This window comes from Oncorhynchus keta, chromosome 20 (genome assembly GCF_023373465.1).
Source record: "Oncorhynchus keta strain PuntledgeMale-10-30-2019 chromosome 20, Oket_V2, whole genome shotgun sequence".
NCBI classification, from domain to species: Eukaryota; Metazoa; Chordata; class Actinopteri; order Salmoniformes; family Salmonidae; genus Oncorhynchus; species Oncorhynchus keta.
This window is the reverse complement of record NC_068440.1, coordinates 29,305,121-29,323,335: the sequence shown is the minus strand read 5'-3', so window position 1 is coordinate 29,323,335 and position 18,215 is coordinate 29,305,121. Positions and strand designations below refer to the sequence as shown.

The 18,215-nt window shown below is 41.9% G+C and overlaps 2 protein-coding genes across 7 annotated transcripts in view; both read left to right on the top strand.

The window, feature by feature from the left end:
• The first annotated feature begins 113 nt into the window (after positions 1 to 113).
• Positions 114 to 11,760, top strand: LOC118399608 (uncharacterized). Of its 3 annotated transcripts, XM_035795831.1 has the most exons (13): positions 114 to 432; positions 566 to 634; positions 3,198 to 3,222; positions 7,228 to 7,314; positions 7,426 to 7,571; positions 7,714 to 7,833; positions 8,125 to 8,170; positions 8,339 to 9,533; positions 9,666 to 9,714; positions 10,229 to 10,306; positions 10,456 to 10,569; positions 10,724 to 10,964; positions 11,084 to 11,760. In XM_035795831.1, the coding sequence occupies exons 1-13, from the start codon at positions 373 to 375 to the stop codon at positions 11,332 to 11,334; spliced, it is 2,481 nt and encodes an 826-aa protein (XP_035651724.1). In that variant the 5' UTR covers positions 114 to 372; the 3' UTR covers positions 11,335 to 11,760. The 3 variants fall into 3 exon arrangements, with proteins under 3 accessions (XP_035651724.1, XP_035651727.1, XP_035651726.1); XM_035795834.1 differs by lacking the exon at positions 3,198 to 3,222 and having other exon boundaries at positions 114 to 338; XM_035795833.2 differs by lacking the exon at positions 3,198 to 3,222.
• Positions 11,761 to 13,692: 1,932 nt separating this feature from the next.
• Positions 13,693 to 18,215, top strand: part of LOC118399606 (nuclear transcription factor Y subunit gamma-like) — a 49,414-nt gene continuing 44,891 nt past the window's right edge. For 2 of the 4 annotated variants that reach the window (XM_052472580.1, XM_052472579.1), the window contains exon 1: positions 13,693 to 13,849. In XM_052472580.1, the coding sequence (XP_052328540.1) occupies position 13,849 (1 nt within the window). In that variant the 5' untranslated portion in view covers positions 13,693 to 13,848. The remainder of the gene's footprint in view (positions 13,850 to 18,215) is intronic. The other 2 variants (XM_052472583.1, XM_052472586.1) reach the window with 2 other exon arrangements.

Genomic DNA, 18,215 nt, shown 5'->3' with positions numbered 1-18,215 from the left:
CTAAAAATACAGTACTTTCAATGTCACATTGTAAAGCGATGTTTGCACCAGTCCAGCAGGTGGCGGTATAGCATTTAGACCAGCAACATGGGGAATTATGTTGGTCAACCAGATTAAACAGGAAGTGGGTTTCTAAAAGCCAGCAAGCCATTTTTCTCTTTTATTTGATCGAAAAATAACTAGCATAGTTTGCAAAAACTGTCTTATATTTATACTGTGTGAAATACGGTTGTCTTTTAACCTTGTTCCCGCTAAATTAGCATTAGCTGGTTATTCACCCATCAGCTAACGTTCGTTTACTGACAACAGGGTATCTTTAGGTCGGTTCAGCTAGCTAGGTAAGTGGCTACATTTCAAATTTCCGGGGCAACAATGGAAGGTTTAGAAACGACATACGAGGATTCTAATGCCGAGGACTACATTGATTGTGCTGTAAGTAAGGTTGAGTGTAGCCTAGGCACAATAAGCTAAACAAAAATATGTTTGTAACAAGCTCACGACGTTACTAGGCTAGGCTAGCCGTTTTTTTCCACCAGCACATCATGAAGAATCTTCTGTTTTTCAGATCTGTACCAGATCCATTAGGGGTGAAACCCTGTATAAGATCCACCGGACGACAGTACTACACGTGAGGGTAAGAAGCAAAGTTGCAGTCATATTTTAACTACTCAAGTCACAACGATCTGTTACCATCTTATAGCTAATAGAGTAATAAGGTCAAGACAAATCATGAGTAAAATTCCTGTTCACAAAATCAATCACAACGGTAAGTTTAAAAATAGTTATCAATTTCAAGCAGGAGGATGTGCTGAATGGGGCAATTCCATGGTGATGGATTTACAGACTTGTGATTATTTATTTTTTCACTTTAAAAATGTATGCCAACACAACCATTGATTTCAAAGTTTAACAAACCATACAACTCTATGCATACTGATTACTTGAACAATTTACACAGTAAAACAAATGACTGGATAATTATTTTTGCAGAGTTAAGGTAAAATCTCCCTCAGTTATATTCTGTTATCTGCACAGTTCTTCCTGCAAATGTGTTGTAAAATTTTCTGTGGAAATTGTTAAGTAGTCCTTGTGCATCATCCATAGAGTTCAAAGTTTAACAAACCATAGAAATCAATGGTATTTGTTTGGTATACAATTGAAAAATACGTCTCAGCATGATTCCTTTACCATGAAATTGCACATAGACGTCCTCTGTTATTAACCTCTTCTTTCCAGAACCAAGGTACTGTGTTTTGTGTTCAAGAGCTTCCAGAAAGCAGCTATTGTTCACTCGTGGTCTCGTATGATATTTCTCCTCTTTCCAGATGGCTTCATTCTGCTTGTACAAATAACCAACAAGGTATGGACTTAAATAAAGTTCATCTTTGCTTTCACCTTTGGTGTACCACCACCTTCTGGTGCACCTGATTTATGATACAGTATGTTCCATAAAACTCTTGTTTTAGTGAATATAGTTGATGAACATGGCACCACGCCAACAAGAATGAACGAACAAATCACCATGAAGTATCTAAAACCTCTTGATGTGTAACAAATATGTGCACACTGGAACTGTTTTAGTTTATTTCTGCTATCTCTTGATTCCTCTTGCTCCCAGTAACATCTTTAAGATGGGAGTGTGCCAACAATATACTTTTTCATGTTGCGTCATGGTTGAACAGAAGCCACGAGAGGCAAAATTGTGGTTATATTCTTCTTGGAAAGGTGTTGACTTTGGAACTTACCGAATCCCTTCATTTTTACCCTGTGCCGTATTCATGACGCTTGGAGATGTCCCCTGTTTAGGTGCTGTAAAATACTGATGGATATTGCTGGGTTTGAGTCGTCATGACAACTTGTGGGAATATTGGAATGTAGAGAGAGTTGGTAGAAGGGAAAATGGTCTAATATTATGTCATTTGGAAGAAGGAAAAATGCAACTTCGTCATGCTTGCATACATTTCTTACGTATGGGTCGTCCCAGGAACCGAACCATCTATCCTGGCATTGCAAGCGCCAGGCTCTACCAATTGAGCAACAGAGGACTATGTCTATGCTTGTCTTTAAAGGATCAAATTAATCCCTTTACTTTTCCCATGCAAAGTTGAGTCTACTTTTGCCGTTAGGTTTGGTTCTTCAATCCCCATGTTTCATTCTAATGGAACAACTTGACTTTCCGCTTCAACTTCACTGCTGCTCCAAAGACGGATCTTTTTGCCATCAAAAGCAGATCATCTCGAGAAGGGACACCTATGTCTTGTCTTCCTGCTTGGGTCTCTTCGTGATTTATATCAAAATCAAAAATGTCCTTTATAACTGAGTATTTGAATATTTTTTCGAAGAAGTACTGTTGGCTCCTGTTAAGTGAGACAAGTGAACTCCGTACAAAGCTGTTCACTAGTCTCAAATGGAATATTGTTCATAATTTTTTACATTTTTATACACCAGATCTGCATGCTCTGGTTTAGTGTACAAATTCAGTCCGAAGCCCTATCCGGAGTCCTTTGGATTGAACCGTCTTCGAGCGAGGTATTATAATAGAGAAATATCTTGACAATTTATTAGGGCAATGATTCGCCCTTAACTTACCTACAGGACTTTGTCACCATAGTATCATGGTTCTTATTCACCTCTGAAGCATGCGGAGTGTCTTCCACTGGAATATTTCTGATGCTAGAAATTATAGTTTGAAGCAACCACATTCCGCTTTCAGTCGTTGTATGCCTCTTGGAGATATTTCATAGTTTTCAAACCACAATTTTGCATTACAATGAGCTTGTGATCATAAGAGGATGGACAGAGCAAACGAACAAAACACAAATTCCAATGTACTCCAATATTTTTTAAAAGCTTTCAAATCAAATGAAGACACCCAGTTGCTAAGTTTGTGTCAAACCCAAACAACAGAAGTATAGGTACTAAATTAAGAGGGGCAGGTAAGATCCAGGTCAGAGTCCAGATTGGGATGTATAGTATTACTCCCAAATGGCCCATCAGTGCACCTCGAGCTTTAGGTGTGGCTTCCTATTATATGTGTATGGTGTGCATGTGATTCCGTCCCGGGTCCTAACCCCATCTTTATCTGTAGTTCTGATAGCAAGGTTGCTGGTTACACCAACCAGTTACCCGCTGATCCATTGCTGATTGACTTAACTGAACCTGTTTTTCTCGGTTGCGTCTCCCTTCATTCCTGACAGAAAGAGGACCACCTGGTTTCAACTGGTAAGTAATTTCATCTTCCCTTCACTCACTGATTGTCGACGATGAGCTTGGGACCTCTGTAAGTGTCTTGTTGCTACCCCTTCCTTCTGGCAGGGGTAAAGGAAGTTCAAACAGGCTCACTACCCTCTGTGCCAATAGTGTTAGTGCACGTTGTATGGAAGGGTTGGTACATTGTCATTTTTGTTGAGTAAAATTCAATTAAACTGAGACTGCGATATGAACCTGCCACGATGAGCACTATGCAGCACCTCAGATCAGATGTGTGATGCAAGACCATGTGCTCAGAGTATCTGCTCATATAAATGGAGCAATACATTTAACATTAATGTGCACCCGTTTATTTATTATCCTATGAACTACTACTAGTTTGATGGCTGGAGCCATCAATTGTCCCATTAACAATCATACATATTAGCAAACTTTATTTTCAAACTTCACATTTCTCTTGTATAAGCTACTTATCGTAATGAACAATGTCAGCAAAATGCTTGCGATAAGTGATCGGTGTCGATCATTCTCGGGTTTATTGTCCCAGCTCTAGGGTATGGATGTTCCAAGGATCCCGGATAGCACTAACCATGCTTTCAGTTGTTGGGGAAATCAGTCCTATATGGCTGTTTGCTTTGCATTACTGACTCTACCTTCAGAGAGAGAGCGCTTTACCATAGCTTCACATCATGGTAGCAGTTTCTGTGAACATACAGTACCAGTGAAACGTTTGGACACACCTACTCTTTGCAGATTTTATTTTTATATGATCAAATAATAGCGACGACATCAACAATGAAATCGTGTAGCAACCAAAAAGTGTTAACCAAATCAAAATATATTTTATTTTTGTGATTCTTCAAATAGCCATCCTTTGCCTTGATGATAGCTTTGCACACACTCAACCAGCTTCATGAGGTAGTCAACTGGTGTGCAATTTTTTATTTTACCTTTATTTTACTAGGCAAGTCAGTTGAGAACAAATTCTTAATTTCAATGACGGCCTAGGAACATTGAGTTAACTGCCTTGTTCAGGGGCAGAACGACAGATTTTGTACCTTGTCAGTTCGGGGATTCGATCCAACCTTTCGGTTACTAGTCCAACGCTCTAACCACTAGGCTATGCTGCCGCCCCAAAAATGAACAGGTGGGCCTTGGTAATTTGTGGAATTTCTTTCCTCCTTCAATGCGTTTGAGCCAATCAGTTGCGTTGTGACAAGGTAGGGTTGGTAAGTAAGACACATCTCAACATCAACTGTTCAGAGGAGACTGCGTGAATCAGGCCTTGATGGTCGATTGCTGCTAAGAAAACACTGCTATAGGACAGCAATAAGAAGAAGAGACTTGCTTGGGCCAAGAAACACATGCAATGGACATTCGACCGGTGGAAATCTGTTTTTTTGGTTCCAACCTCTGTGTCTTTGTGAGACGCAGAGTAGGTGAACGGATGATCTCTGCGTGTGTAGTTCCCACTGTGAAGCATGGAGATGGTGTGGGGGTGCTTTGCTGGTGACACTGTCTGTGATTTATTTCAAATTCAAGGCACACAACCAGCATGGCGACCACAGCATTCTGAAGTGATACGCCATCCCATGTGGTTTGCGCTTAGTGGGACTATCATTTGGTTTTCAACAGGACAATGACCCAACACACCTCCAGGTTGTGTAAGGGCTATTTTACCAAGAAGGAGAGTGATGGAGTGCTGCATCAGATGACTTGGCCTCCACAATCACTCGACCTCAACCCAATTGAGATGGTTTGGGATGAGTTGGACCGCAGAGTGAAGGAAAAGCAGCCAACAAGTGCTCAGCATATGTGGGAACTCCTTCAAGATTGTTTGAAAAGCATTCCAGGTGAAGCTGGTTGAGAGAATTCCAAGAGTGTGCAAAGCTGTCATCAAAGGATGGCTACCTCAAAGAATCTCAAATAACATTTATTTTGATTTGTTTACATTTTTTGGTTACTACATGATTCCATATGTGTTATTTCATAGTTTTGATGTCTTCACTATTTTTTACCATGTAGAAAATAGTGGGAAAAACCCTTGAATGAGTAGGTGTCAACTTTTGACTGGTACTCCACCTGATTATGTAAAAAAAAATACTCTTCCCATTTCCTGTGAGTCCACTCATTGGTATGAGAGAAACAGAACTTTATTGTTGGTTACTGCAAAAAATAGCTGTTTTGTCAAACCAATCTAGCTGGCTCTTGCTGAAATAAGAATGGATTAAAGTCCATGCTCCCCGGTGGATTTCAACAGGTCATTAAACCATAGTATGTCTGCAGTCTACCACCTGAAACCATTAAGACTAAAGTAAATGTGTCTGTATGTGGAATGAAATTTCACACCAATCAATTGGATCCAAATCTGTGAACTGGGATTTGAGTCTAAGTAAGTATGTGGTTCTCCTGTTCTCCATGTACTGGAAGATGCTAGCTGGACAGAGGAAAATAAACATCCAAAGGCCATTGTTGTCTATGCTTTTAAGAGGAGGACATGGCAATGGAATTGGAAAGCCCCTCAATCACTTTCTTTAAAGGACTCTCTATATAGGGAACTCCTAAGTACGAATGCAGTGAAGGCTTTGGCCCACAACTGACCTGCCAGCAATCACACAGCCCTTAACCAGACATGTGATTTAGCAAAGTCCCTTGCTTAGTGCAAGTGGCTATGCGTTGTCCCATTCTCCCACCCTGAGGACTGAAAAAATCCACACTTTGGGTGATGTGTTTCTGAGTGAAAAGCACCTTTTCTGAGTCTGCCGTCATGTGGTCCCACAGCCTTCACACACTTGCTAAAAAATCCGGGACTCTTTGCATTGTGCTCACTCTTGTAGCTATCGGTATGCACACTTGAATGTTACTTTACAAAACTCTTTCGGCTGGCCTTTGGCGTAGAAGTATTTTCCTTTTATTTTTGAACAATGTTAAAAAGCTTAATCTTTATATATCGTATGAACTACAATTAACAGCAAGAGGGCCGTACACATGAATGGTCACCTCGATGTTGATTTGCGTCACTATTGCCTTCTATTTTTCTGCAATCGAATGTCCTAATCGACACTTCAAGAGTTCTACATTGCACAGATCGTAAGACTTAACAGTGGATGTGTTGAGCTGTGCCTGCTATTCTCACAGGTCAGTGTGCAAAAAATAAAATCGGCTGAGATATTAGACAAAAATTGCGCAATCCTGTCCCTGGTAAGCATGCTTCAATCTCTTTGAAGAGACTCCATTCTATTAGGATTGCAGTTCACTCCCCTTGGACCCACAGCTACTTCTGGTTTTCCTGCAGTTGTCAGAAATGGGATTTCTGCGCTGTATGCTCTATGGCTGATTTGGTTGAAGGAACTCTCCAAGAAACACTTGAAAACACCAGTCTCTTGGTAGTGACTCGCAGTCTGTGTGGAATGTCTGAAGGACTCAAACCATTTCCTTCAGCAGACCAATCCATCATTTCAATATGTATCCGTAACGTATATCACGCATGGATGATGGCCAGGTTATCCATGAATTTTAACCATTCGTGAAAAACAAACACTTGAATGCAGTTGGTTGAACTGGAGAGAGAGCAGTTCATATCCGCAGATGAAGGACCTGGAAGGATTCTGTATAGAGGAATGGTCGAAGAACCCTCCCAATGTGTTCTACAACTCATTAAACATTTTAGAAAAAGTTTTGAAAACAGGGATGTCAATTTTGACCCATACTTTTGAAAGAAAATGATTGTTTAATAACAAGTAATCTTTATCTGAGCAATTGTATTAGCATAATATAATTTCCCTCTTTGTTGCATGCAATATAGATCAGTATATTTATGAGTCATTTTTGCTAGGGTTTATCAAGGGTGCCAATAATTCCGGACCCCACTGTATGTATGTGAATTATTGACTTTTCCAGTGCTACGATTTGTTAAGTTTTTACCGCTGTAGTCTGTTCAAGCACTATTTGTCATCTAAAGACCATGTCATTGATTGTGGCATTGATCTCTAACTTCTGATGTTGTGGATCTCACAGGGCGGGCTACCAGGGATCATGAGTTACCAGATTTCAAGGATATCAAACACTACCTCCAATACCTGAAACTTGATGAGCCAATCATCGGTAACTACTGTATTTTAAAACCATGTCTAATTCAACACACAATTAGTTAAGAGAGAGTTGTCGGTTTAAAGTGTCCCTTTCTGACCTGTACGTCTCATTTCTTCATGTCAGGTTTGAGTCTTCTGGCGGAGGTGGAGCCAGTCTCCCATGACCGTCAGCCTGGCCCCAGATACATCTGCAGATTATGCGATCTGGAGGCATCCTTACCCAACATGGTCAATCATTTAATTGGTCGCAGACATCGACAGAATTACCTGGTAAGGAGGGGATTTACTGGCATAACCTGGATATGCGTCTCATGCATGATCCTCTTGCTGGACGTTTTATTAAAGCTAAGCAAGGATCATGGTGGTCAGGATCTTAAATATAGTGATGATTGATGTACTTTCCTTTTTCTAGGATATGAAAAGGAAAGACTTGGTGACATGGGACAGTACCAATGCCCTGGCTCAATCAGGGAAGGCTTTACGAGCCTTGGCGGAGATTGTGGAAAGACAGAATGGGAAAGGAAGTCCAAAGGTAAATCATTTATATTTTAGTCATTTTGCAGACGCTCTTATCCAGAACGACTTACAGGAGCAATTAGGGTTAAGTGAACATCAACAGATTGTTTTTACTTAGTCAACTCAGGGATTTGAACCAGCATTCTTTAGGTTACTGACCAACAATCTTAACGACTAGGCTACCTGCCACTGTACGTCTACATACCAGTCTATGTGCCTCTCGTAAAGTAATTGTTTCATTTATTTGCAAGTGTTATTTGTGTTCTATTTGAAATCTTCTGATCCTAATCTTTGGTTTTTATTTTAGCCTTTGAGGAAAAAACGAAATGTGGGCAAATTGAACATTTCTAGAGGTAAGATCTTTTCAGAATTCTTTCGACACGTCTATTAGTAAAATCAGGAAGAAAAAAAAATCTAAACTAAACATTTTCCGACCATGAGTCATTGAACTAGTAGTGTTTATTCTCAACTTGTCCAATATCAAACAGAAAACATTGACAATGTTATTTTCTCTTTTTCAGTTCCCCCGAAAGAAAGAGGGGCCAAGAATCAGCCAAAACCAACACTTTCTCATCCATCAGACATGAGGCGGGAAGGACACCTGCATCCAGGGAGGATGGATTTCCCGGACGGGGAGTACCACCACAGAGGAGGCCGTCCTGAAGATGATCTATATAGACCTCCCTTCCATGAAGACGATCCTTACTTATTGTCTGGGGCAGTGCGAGAGGTTTACCTGAGAGGAGGAGACCCCAGCATGCGTGGTTTTGAGGAAGACAAGCTTCGTAGAGCAGGCTATCATGAAGATGACCTTCGTAGAAGGGATCACTACCTTGAAGGACAAATCCATGGTCAGGATTATTTGGAGGACATGCGTAGACGAGAGTTTTTGGAGGCCAGGCCAATCCACCAAGAGGAAATCCCTCATCGCCAAGCATACCCTGAAGAACATCCACGCAGGAGTGTCTACCCGGAGAATGATCCTCTCAAACAGTTCTATTCTGATGAGGTTCTCCGTAGAACATTTCATGCTGCTGAAGCTTCTAAGGAGCGGGCCTTTCGAGAAGATGAATCACCACATGGGAGGAGCTATCCTCATGTTCCGGCCTATCCGCAGGAATTTCCTCCTGAACGTGCCTATCCTGACAAAGCTCCTCTCTGCTTTGAACACGCCCATGGAAGGGCAGCCCATGGACCACCTGTTCATGAAGACCCTTACTCCGAGGATACCCGTAGAAGTGGATACCTTGAGGAGGCACAACGCAGGGTGTACAATGAGGAACAACATGGGCCAGCCTATCCAGAAGGCAACCCTCATAGGCGATCTCACGACAGGGATCCAAACGGCCGTGGCTACCCCAAGGGGCCAGATGGGCAAGGAGCTGCTGACGAAGACTTGAGGTTCCCAAATCAAATGGAGGGACCAATGGAGACAGGGGGTCAAGGCAGCAGGGAGCATTTATTTGACCTTGTCAAGGCCATTCGTCAGGAGGGGAGAGGTCCGCAGCATCCAGAGATGGAGCGAGGGATGGGACCACCAGGAATGAGGGGGACTCAGAAGCCAGCAGAGGGTGGCAGAATGAGAACAGAGATCCCCGAACCTTTCCGGCGCTTCCTGGAAGGAGCCACAGATGACCACAAGAGCCCCGGGAAACGGAAGAGAAAGAGCAGGTTCTCTGATGCCACAGAACAGGAGGAGGACGTGTTGAAGTTAATGTAAGTGTGAATAAGTACACATCACCACATGTTAAACTTCTCCATCATTACATCCTGAGGTGAAAGGTGTTTTGATAACTATTACGCTAAGGGTGTTCTATAATGATTCTTACAAAATCTTCTTCCCTCCAGGCAAGCTGGTGACAATAGAAGAAGGTCAGAACCTTTTGCCAAGCCACAGGTATATAGATAATGTTTTTAATTAAACCTTTATTTAATTAGTCAAGTCAGAACAAATTCTTCTTTACAAGGACGGCCTACACCGGCCAAACCAGGACGACGCTGAGACAATTGTGCGCCGCCCTATGGGACTCCCAATCACGGCCAGTTGTGATACAGCCTGGAATCGAACCAAGGTGTTGGTAGTAACTTCAAACACCGATTCAGTGCGTTAGACAGCTGCGCCACTCGGGAGCCCTCTGCTAAGAGTAACTGACATTTTTAAATGTTTTAAATTTTTTGTAATTCAGCAGGCATTCTTATCCAGAGTGACCTACAGGAGCAATGGGGTTAAGTGCCTTGCTCAAGGGCAAGTTGACAGATTTTGTTTAGTCGGCTCAGGATTTGAACCAGCAACCTTTCTGTTACTGGCCCAATGCTCTTAACCACTAGGCTACCTGCTGCAACTGACAATTGTTAAAGTTTGTTAATTGTCTATGTAATGTCTTATTGAGTACCTTATTCTAATTGTTTAGGGTGCTTATCAAGGAGTAGCAGGCTCCAGACCAATGGCAGAGGCAACTCCAGACACTGGGAATGTTTTGGATGTACTGGTAAGATCCTAATAAAAGAGTAACACCAATCAAAATGCCATACCTTTTGCATAAAGACAACTGTCGTAGCCTTTAGTTGACGACTTTCGGGAAGAGAAACTGTATTATTTAACTGACCATGTTCTTTAATGTACTTGCTTTCCCTCTAGAATAACATACAGGTTGAGAATGTGGAAGAGGCCAACTTCCTGAAGGACAAGCTGTGTAACCTTCTGAAAGAGTTCCAAGACAAAAAATATGAGAAGACAGCAGTAATGTCTGCGGTAGGTATTCGTTGTGTTGCACAGCATGTTGCGCAGTTTCTTTACGGATGTCAGTTGATGATGAATGGATCATAGGCTGACTTGAGAAAGCGAACATTTCCCAAAAAAGTTGGTTTATGTAAGTAAGATGGTCCTTTCCTCATTTCAACTGTAGTACAAAAGCCTACATCCAACAGTCATTTCCAAAGAATATAATCACATGAGCAAGGATCACCTGGAAAATCCCAGAGATGACTATGAAAGAAACTACAGAGAAGTGCAAGAGGAGAGACATTACGAAGGCCATCCTCCCAGACACTCAAAGGAACACTCACAGGAGCGCTACACTCCAGAGACCCCACAGGATCCTTACAGAGACACAGACATGAGAATGGAGAGGAGAGCTCAATATGAAGGTAAACTATGTATGCATGTTTCTCACAACAAAATTGCAGAAGTTCATTACAGTCATTTTGTATATCTTTTTGTGGGACTTTAAAATAATAATAATTCCACTACATCATTCTTCTTTCAGAGGTCTTTGGGCATGTTGAGATGTACCCACAATCTCATGCTCGTCCAGAGGAGCCAATGGCATACCCCCACGAGAGTTGTCAGGGGCCGATGTACCCTCGTGATTACCCACCTGCAGGGGATCTTCACAATCCATTCAAGCCTACACCCCCAATACACTGGGAGCGGGGGTACAGGACGGGTGGCCCTCAATCCACCAGCCTAGACAAAATCACCTCCACTCTCCTGGAGCTTGTGGCAAGGAAAAAGTGATTTTACAGTAGAACCACCATGTGTAAAAAATATTTGTATTGATCTGAGCTCAACTGTATTTCTGTTGGAATTTTGCTTTTGAAATGTTTCTACACTTTTATTTGCTTTAATTGATCATCTTGATGGCTAGTTTTAAGGGTTAAAGGTTTTGTAGCAATTATTTGACATTAGTAATCCAAAAATATGCTTTGAAAGGTGTAGACATATTGTTGAAAACAAAATTATTTCTTTTGAATAACTTCTATTCACTTAACACTGCATTGTAACTGACAATAAAACATTTGTGACCACAAATCAGTACTGATCCAAACAAGATGGTTAAAGAAATATTACACTGAACAAAAATATAAGCGCAACATGTAAAGTGTTCGTCCCTTGTTTCATGAGCTGAAATAAAATATCCTCAATGTTCCATACACACCAAAAGGTTCTCATTTTGTGCACAAATTATTTTACATCCCTGTTCGTGATCATTTCTCCTTTTCCAAGATAATCCATAAACATGATCATTACACAGGTGCACCTTGTGCTGGTGTCAACAGGTCACTAAAATGTACAGTTTTGTCACACAACACAATGCCACAGATATCTCAAGTTTTGAGGGAGCATGCAATTGGCATGCTGATTGCAGGAATGTCCACCAGAGCTGTTGCTGGAGAATTTAATGTTAATTTCTCTACCATACACTGCCTCCAACATCGTTTTAGAGAATTTGTCAGAACATCCAACCGTCCCTACAACCACAGACCACGTGTAACCACGGCAGCCCAGGACCTCCACATCCGGCTTCTTCAACTGCGGGATTGTCTGAGGTCAGCCACCTGGACAGCTGATGAAACTGGGATTGCACAAGCGAATAATTTCTGCTCAAACTGTCTTAGGGAAGCTCATCTGTGTGTTTGTCGTCCTCACAAGGGTTTTGACGTGACTGCAGTTTGGTGATGTAACCATGATCATCGTCAAATGCTCACCTTCGATGGCCACTGGCACACTGGAGAAGTGTGCTCTTTACAGACTAATACCGGTTTCATGGCAGACAGACACTCTATTCACAACGTTGACATCAGCAAACCAGACAGATGGCGTTGTGTGGGCAATCGGTTTGCTGATGTCAACGTTGTGAATAGAGTGCCCCATGGTGGCTGTGTGGTTATGGTATGGGCAGACAATGATATTTAATCAAAGGCAATTTGAATACATAGAGATACCGTGACGAAATCCTGTGGCGCCATTCATCCACCGCCATCACCTCATTTTTCTACATGATAATGCATTGTCTCAAGGATCTGTATACAATCCCTGGAAGGTGAAAATGTCCCAGTTGAAAATAAGAATATGTTCTTAACTGACTTGCCTGGTTAAATAAAGGTCCTTCTGTAGCTCAGTTGGTAGAGCATGGCGCTTGTAACGCCAGGGTAGTGGGTTCGATCCCCGGGACCACCCATACGTAGAATGTATGCACACATGACTGTAAGTCGCTTTGGATAAAAGCGTCTGCTAAATGGCATATATTATTATTATTTATTATTAAAACATTTCACCAATTGAGCATGTTTGGGATGCTCTGGATCCACATGTATGACAGCATTCCTGCAAATATCCAGCAACTTTTTACAGCCATTGACGAGAAGTGGGACAACATTCCAAGGCCAGAATCAACATTTTAAATGTTTTAATTTTACCTTTATTTAACCAGGCAAGTCAGTTATGAACACATTCTTATTTTCAACAGGTGGTTAACAGGCGGTTAACTGCCTGTTCAGGGGCAGAACGACAGATTTGTACCTTGTCAGCTCGGGGGTTTGAACTCGCAACCTTCCGGTTACTAGTCCAACGCTCTAACATCATGCCGCCCCAACATCATGATCAACTATGTGAATGAGATCTGTCGTGCTGCATGAAGTGACCAACAGAATCATATCTGTATTCCCAGTCATGTGAAATCCATAGATTTGGGCCCAATTGATTTATTTTAATTGCCCGATTTCCTTATATGAACTATAACTAAGTAAAAGCTTTGAAATTGTTGCATTTTATATTTTTGTTCGGTGTAGTTTTCCATACAATGATTGGAAAAATATGGACATTGGGATAGAATGGGAACACAAGAGTATTTTGGTTTTCAAATGTAGGTTATTATCCTATAAGTGATGTGGTAGAATAAGCTGTTTTACTTGTTCTTTCCGTGGCAGATACACGTTTCTCTGCATATTTGATGCAGAGAATCTCTTATGGAAAGGGGGTGGAACAGCACCATAGATTTATGGCCAGCAGCCAGCAGGTCCCTAAATTATTCACACACCATTGCACACCCTTTGACTTCCTGGGTTTGTAAAATAATTATGTGAAGTAGTTTGAGGCACAGAATGTGAAGTTCTTGACGTCAGCGCACCAACGTAGCACAGTTTCCGGTTAGAGAAGAAGTACTTGGCAGCCATCTTGTTTCCCGTTGCTACTGAAATAAAATAAATAATACGGTGAGCTGAACTTCACTTGTGCTAACCCGTAAAACAAAGTGAGTAAAAATCAGATTATATACATGGTTAATATCTATATGTGAAACCATACTGTGTCGCTATGGAATTGGGTCTATGACTTTGCGCATTTTCAATTGCTGTTCTTGTCCAATAGACGATTGTTTTGGAAGATGAACATAGGCGCCATTTCCCTCCCAGCTCTCTGAGCCGCTTATTGGTGGCCAGCTGAAAGGAACTGAGGCGGCCAAGAAACTACCGCACTGAGGCCGCCATGTTGGCTCTTGTCTAAATTCTGCCTCGTACGACTGGCGATTTTTGGTAGATCCCTAATGGCGTCAGTTTCACAACTAACTGAACCCGTAGAAACCTTGATTGGTGGAATCTAGTCCGAGGTTTGATTGGTCTGAAGGACAGATCCAAACGTAGTCTTTATTGGTTAGAGAGCTTTACCCCAGTTTTGTAAACTTTCCATTGATCCGCAGTACCTGTTGTTCAGTGGCGAATTAGCTCTAACACATGGGCCAATGTGTAGCGTGTATCATCGTCTTCCATTGACTGCGTTGGGTTTACCATCGAACACATAAGTAAACTAGCTTAAACAACTACCCGAGACCGGGCTCTCTAACCCTGTTTCCGGAGAGTTACGTTCCTGTAGGTTTTCGCTGCAACCCTAAAGCACCTGATTCTAATACTTATTTGGTTGAGCAATTGAATCAGGTTAGTTATAACTGGTTGGGTTGAAAACCTACAAGGGTTTAAAAAGGGCAAAGATTGTTGTGGAAAATGAGTCAATCGTTTCTTGTTGGAATATGTTCTTTGGATAAAGGTGTTTATTTTGGAAACTCTTTTGATTTCAAGAGGATGGTTAAAAGGGAGAGTTGGGAAAAGTGGATGCGGTCAAAGCAACAAAGGAGTGGTATGGTGTTGATATCGTGTGTATCTAAAGGAGCGTGAATTGTGGCTTATCGACGCATGAAGTAGACTACATTGATTTTTGGAGTAGGGTATCGGTAAAAGGTGTCATCTCTGGCATCCCGTTGGACATAAATAATATCTTAGACCAAAAATTCCAGGAGTAGTTAATGTACGTGGCTTGACCCGTATGGAGAATAAGGGAAAAGGAGCAAAGTTTATCTGTATGTTTGATGAGTATTTACCACCCTCTGTAAAGTTGGGATATACAGTGCATTCAGAAAGTAGTCAGAGCACATAACTTTTTCCACATTTTTGTTACGTTACAGCCTTATTCTAAAATGTATTAAATTAATGTTTTTCCTCGTCAGTCTACACACAATACCCCATTATAACAAAGAGAAAACAGGTTTTTAGATTTTTTTTGCATGTTCATAAAAAATAAAAAACTTAAGTATTCAGACCCTTTGCTATGAGACTCAAAATTGAGCTCAGGTGCATCCTGTTTCCATTGATAACCCTTGAGATGTTTCTACAACTTGTTTGGAGTCCACCTGTGGTAAATTCAGTTGATTGGACATGATTTGGAAAGGCACCTGTCTATATAAGGTCCAACAGTTTGACCATGCATGTCAGAGCAAAAACCAAGCCATGAGGTCGAAGGACCTGTCCGTAGAGCTCTGAGACAGGATTGTGTCAAGGCACAGATCTGGGGAAGGGTACCAAAACATTTCTGCAGCTTTGAAGGTCCCCAAGAACACAGTGGCCTCCATCATTCTTAAATGGAAGATGTTTGGAACCACCACGTCTCCTTTCTAGAGCTGGCTGCCTGACCAAACTGAGCAATCGGTGGAGAAGGGCCTTGGTCAGGGAGACCAAGAACCTGATGGTCACTCTGACAGAGTTCCGGAGGTCTTCTGTAGAGATGGGATAAACCTTCCAGAAGGACAAATATCTCTTCAGCACTCCACCCATCAGATCTTTATGGTAAAGTGGCAAGACAGAAGCCACTCCTCAGTAAAAGGCAGATGACAGCCCGCTTGGGATTTGCCAAAAGACACCTAAAGACTCTCATACCAAGAGAAACAAGATTCCCTTGTCTGATTAAACCGAGATCGAACTCTTTGGCCTCAATGCCAAGCGTCAAGTATGGCGGAAACCTGGCACCATCCCTAACGTGAAGCATGGTGGTGGCAGCATCATGCTGTGGGGATGTATTTCAGTGGCAGGGACTGGGAGACTAGTCGGGATCGAGGGAGAGATGAATTGAGCAAAGTTCAGCGAGATGCTTTATGAAAACCTGCTCCAGAGCAATCAGGACCTCAGACTGGGGTGAAGGTTTGTCTTCCAACAGGACAATGACCCCTCCAGCCAAGACAACGCAGAGGTGGCTTCGGGAAAAGTCTCTAAATGTCCTCAAGTGGCCCAGCCAGAGCCCAGACTTGAACCCGATCAAACATCTCTGGAGAGACTTGAAAATAGCTGTGCAGTGACGCTCCCCATCCAACCTGGCAGAGCTTGAGAGGATCTGCAGAGGATAATTAGAGAAACCCCCCAAATACAGGTGTGCCAAGCTTGTAGTGTCATACCCAAGAAGACTTGAGGCTGTAATTGCTGCCATAGGCGCTTCAGCAAAGCACTGAGTAAATGGTCTGAGTACTTATGTAAATGTGATATTTCAGCATTTTTAAAACCTGTTTTGCTTTGTCATCTCCAATTCCACCAGACATTTTTCTTTACATTTTGCTAATGGCCATTTAACCGAAATATGCACCATATTCATTGTTTACATTTCCACGTACTGACTGCCAGTTATTGTGAACCACATTTTTGTGTGCACTGACTCTTATCAGAGAATGGTTTGCAAGCCCTGTCACATCCTACGAGCGTCAGAGCCGGTGTAGTACTATTCGACCTTAGTCCTGTATTGAAGCTTGTTTGATGGTTCATCGGAGGGCATAGTGGGATTTCTGATAAGCTTCTGGATTAGTCCCGCTCCTTGAAAGCGGCAGCTCTAGCCTTTAGCTCAGTGAGGATGTTGTCTGCAATCCATGGCATCTGGTTGGTATATGTACTAGTGATGCACCGATATGACATTTTTGGCCGATACCGATATCCAATATTTTCCTTGCCAAAAAAAAACCTGATACCGATATTTTAAATTTTAGCTGCCTTTTAAGCATTCTTGTACAGTTGAATAGTTAACACACACACAAGCGGACACAGCGGTCTAAGGCACTGCATCTCAGTGCAGGAGGTGTCACTACAGTCCCTGTTTCGAATGCAGGCTGTGTCACATCCGGCTGTGATTGGGAGTCCCATAGGGCGGCGCACAATTGGTCCGGGTTTGGCTGGGGTAGGCTGTCATTGTAAATAACAATTAGTTCTTAACTGACTTGCCTAGTTAAATAAAGGTTACACACACACACCACACTGACCAAAAAGGTATTTTGTTGGCATTTACATATGTCCCCATTACCAGTAAAACATAATCAAAACCCATTTATTTCACTTACTTGCTGTGCTGTTTCGTTGTTCAGTCGTTTCATTCTCAACCAGGATTTCTATGGAACGCCGTTTGTGTTTTTGTGTGTCAAAAAAGAAAACAATGACCAGTAGATAATGCTATTTGACGTGTCAAATAAGCTTGTTGCCCAATCCGGACCTGAATATGACTGCATGTCACATAATTGAACGCGTTCATTAATTTTTATACATTGATTTCACCATCGCTTGTATATCATGTCACAACGATTCATCGATACATATGCTAAGATGCTGGTAAAGTTGTCTCGTGCACCTACAGTACTGGTCATAAACATTTTTTATTAATTTGCATCACTGCTAATGACATTATTTTGAAGGCAAACTGCAAATTCCACTATTGTGCCTAATTCTTATTGTGGCTAACTTCACAACACAACCAAGTCCGGTCATGCCTCACAAGCCAGATGAAGCTAGCTGGCTGCTTATAATTTTAGCTTTGGGCAACAGGGTTAAGTAGCTGGATAGATATTTATTTTCATGAACTGAAGTTCAATTTCAATAGGAGAACAACAAGTGGCAACCTAGCTAATACTTACTCACAAGGATTCCTAAATCATTGCTCAGAATAATGAAAATGCCCCATTGTAAATCATCAACATCTAGAATCAGTTTTTCATATTGAGCGCAGCCAGGATTGAAGCCGGTGAGACTGTTTTATGATCCACATCTAGGATGGAAAATTGTGTGTGCATATTTTTGTGTTGGTAAGCCTATTTTATTCAGGGGTGTGTGCGTGCATGGCATAGCCTGGCAGCCCTGAGGGCTCTCTTCTGTTGTGTGTTTATAAAACTGATAGCTCGGCTCGTTGTAAAAATGGATTTGTAAAACTGATAGCCTGGCTTGTTTATCTCTAAACAGTGTCAGTAAGCGAACATGTCCCAGGCAGCAGGCACCAGTCGCACATGTCATGGGAAGGCTTCTGCTTATACTATATATGTATCAGCA

Bases quoted from the DNA above. Each gene is read 5' to 3' on its own strand.
- LOC118399608 (XM_035795831.1), top strand. From the start codon at position 373: ATGGAAGGTTTAGAAACGACATACGAGGATTCTAATGCCGAGGACTAC. The intron at 9,534-9,665 runs GTAAGTGTGAAT...TCTTCCCTCCAG, and splicing joins GAGGACGTGTTGAAGTTAAT to GCAAGCTGGTGACAATAGAA. The intron at 10,570-10,723 runs GTAGGTATTCGT...TTTCAACTGTAG, and splicing joins AGACAGCAGTAATGTCTGCG to TACAAAAGCCTACATCCAAC.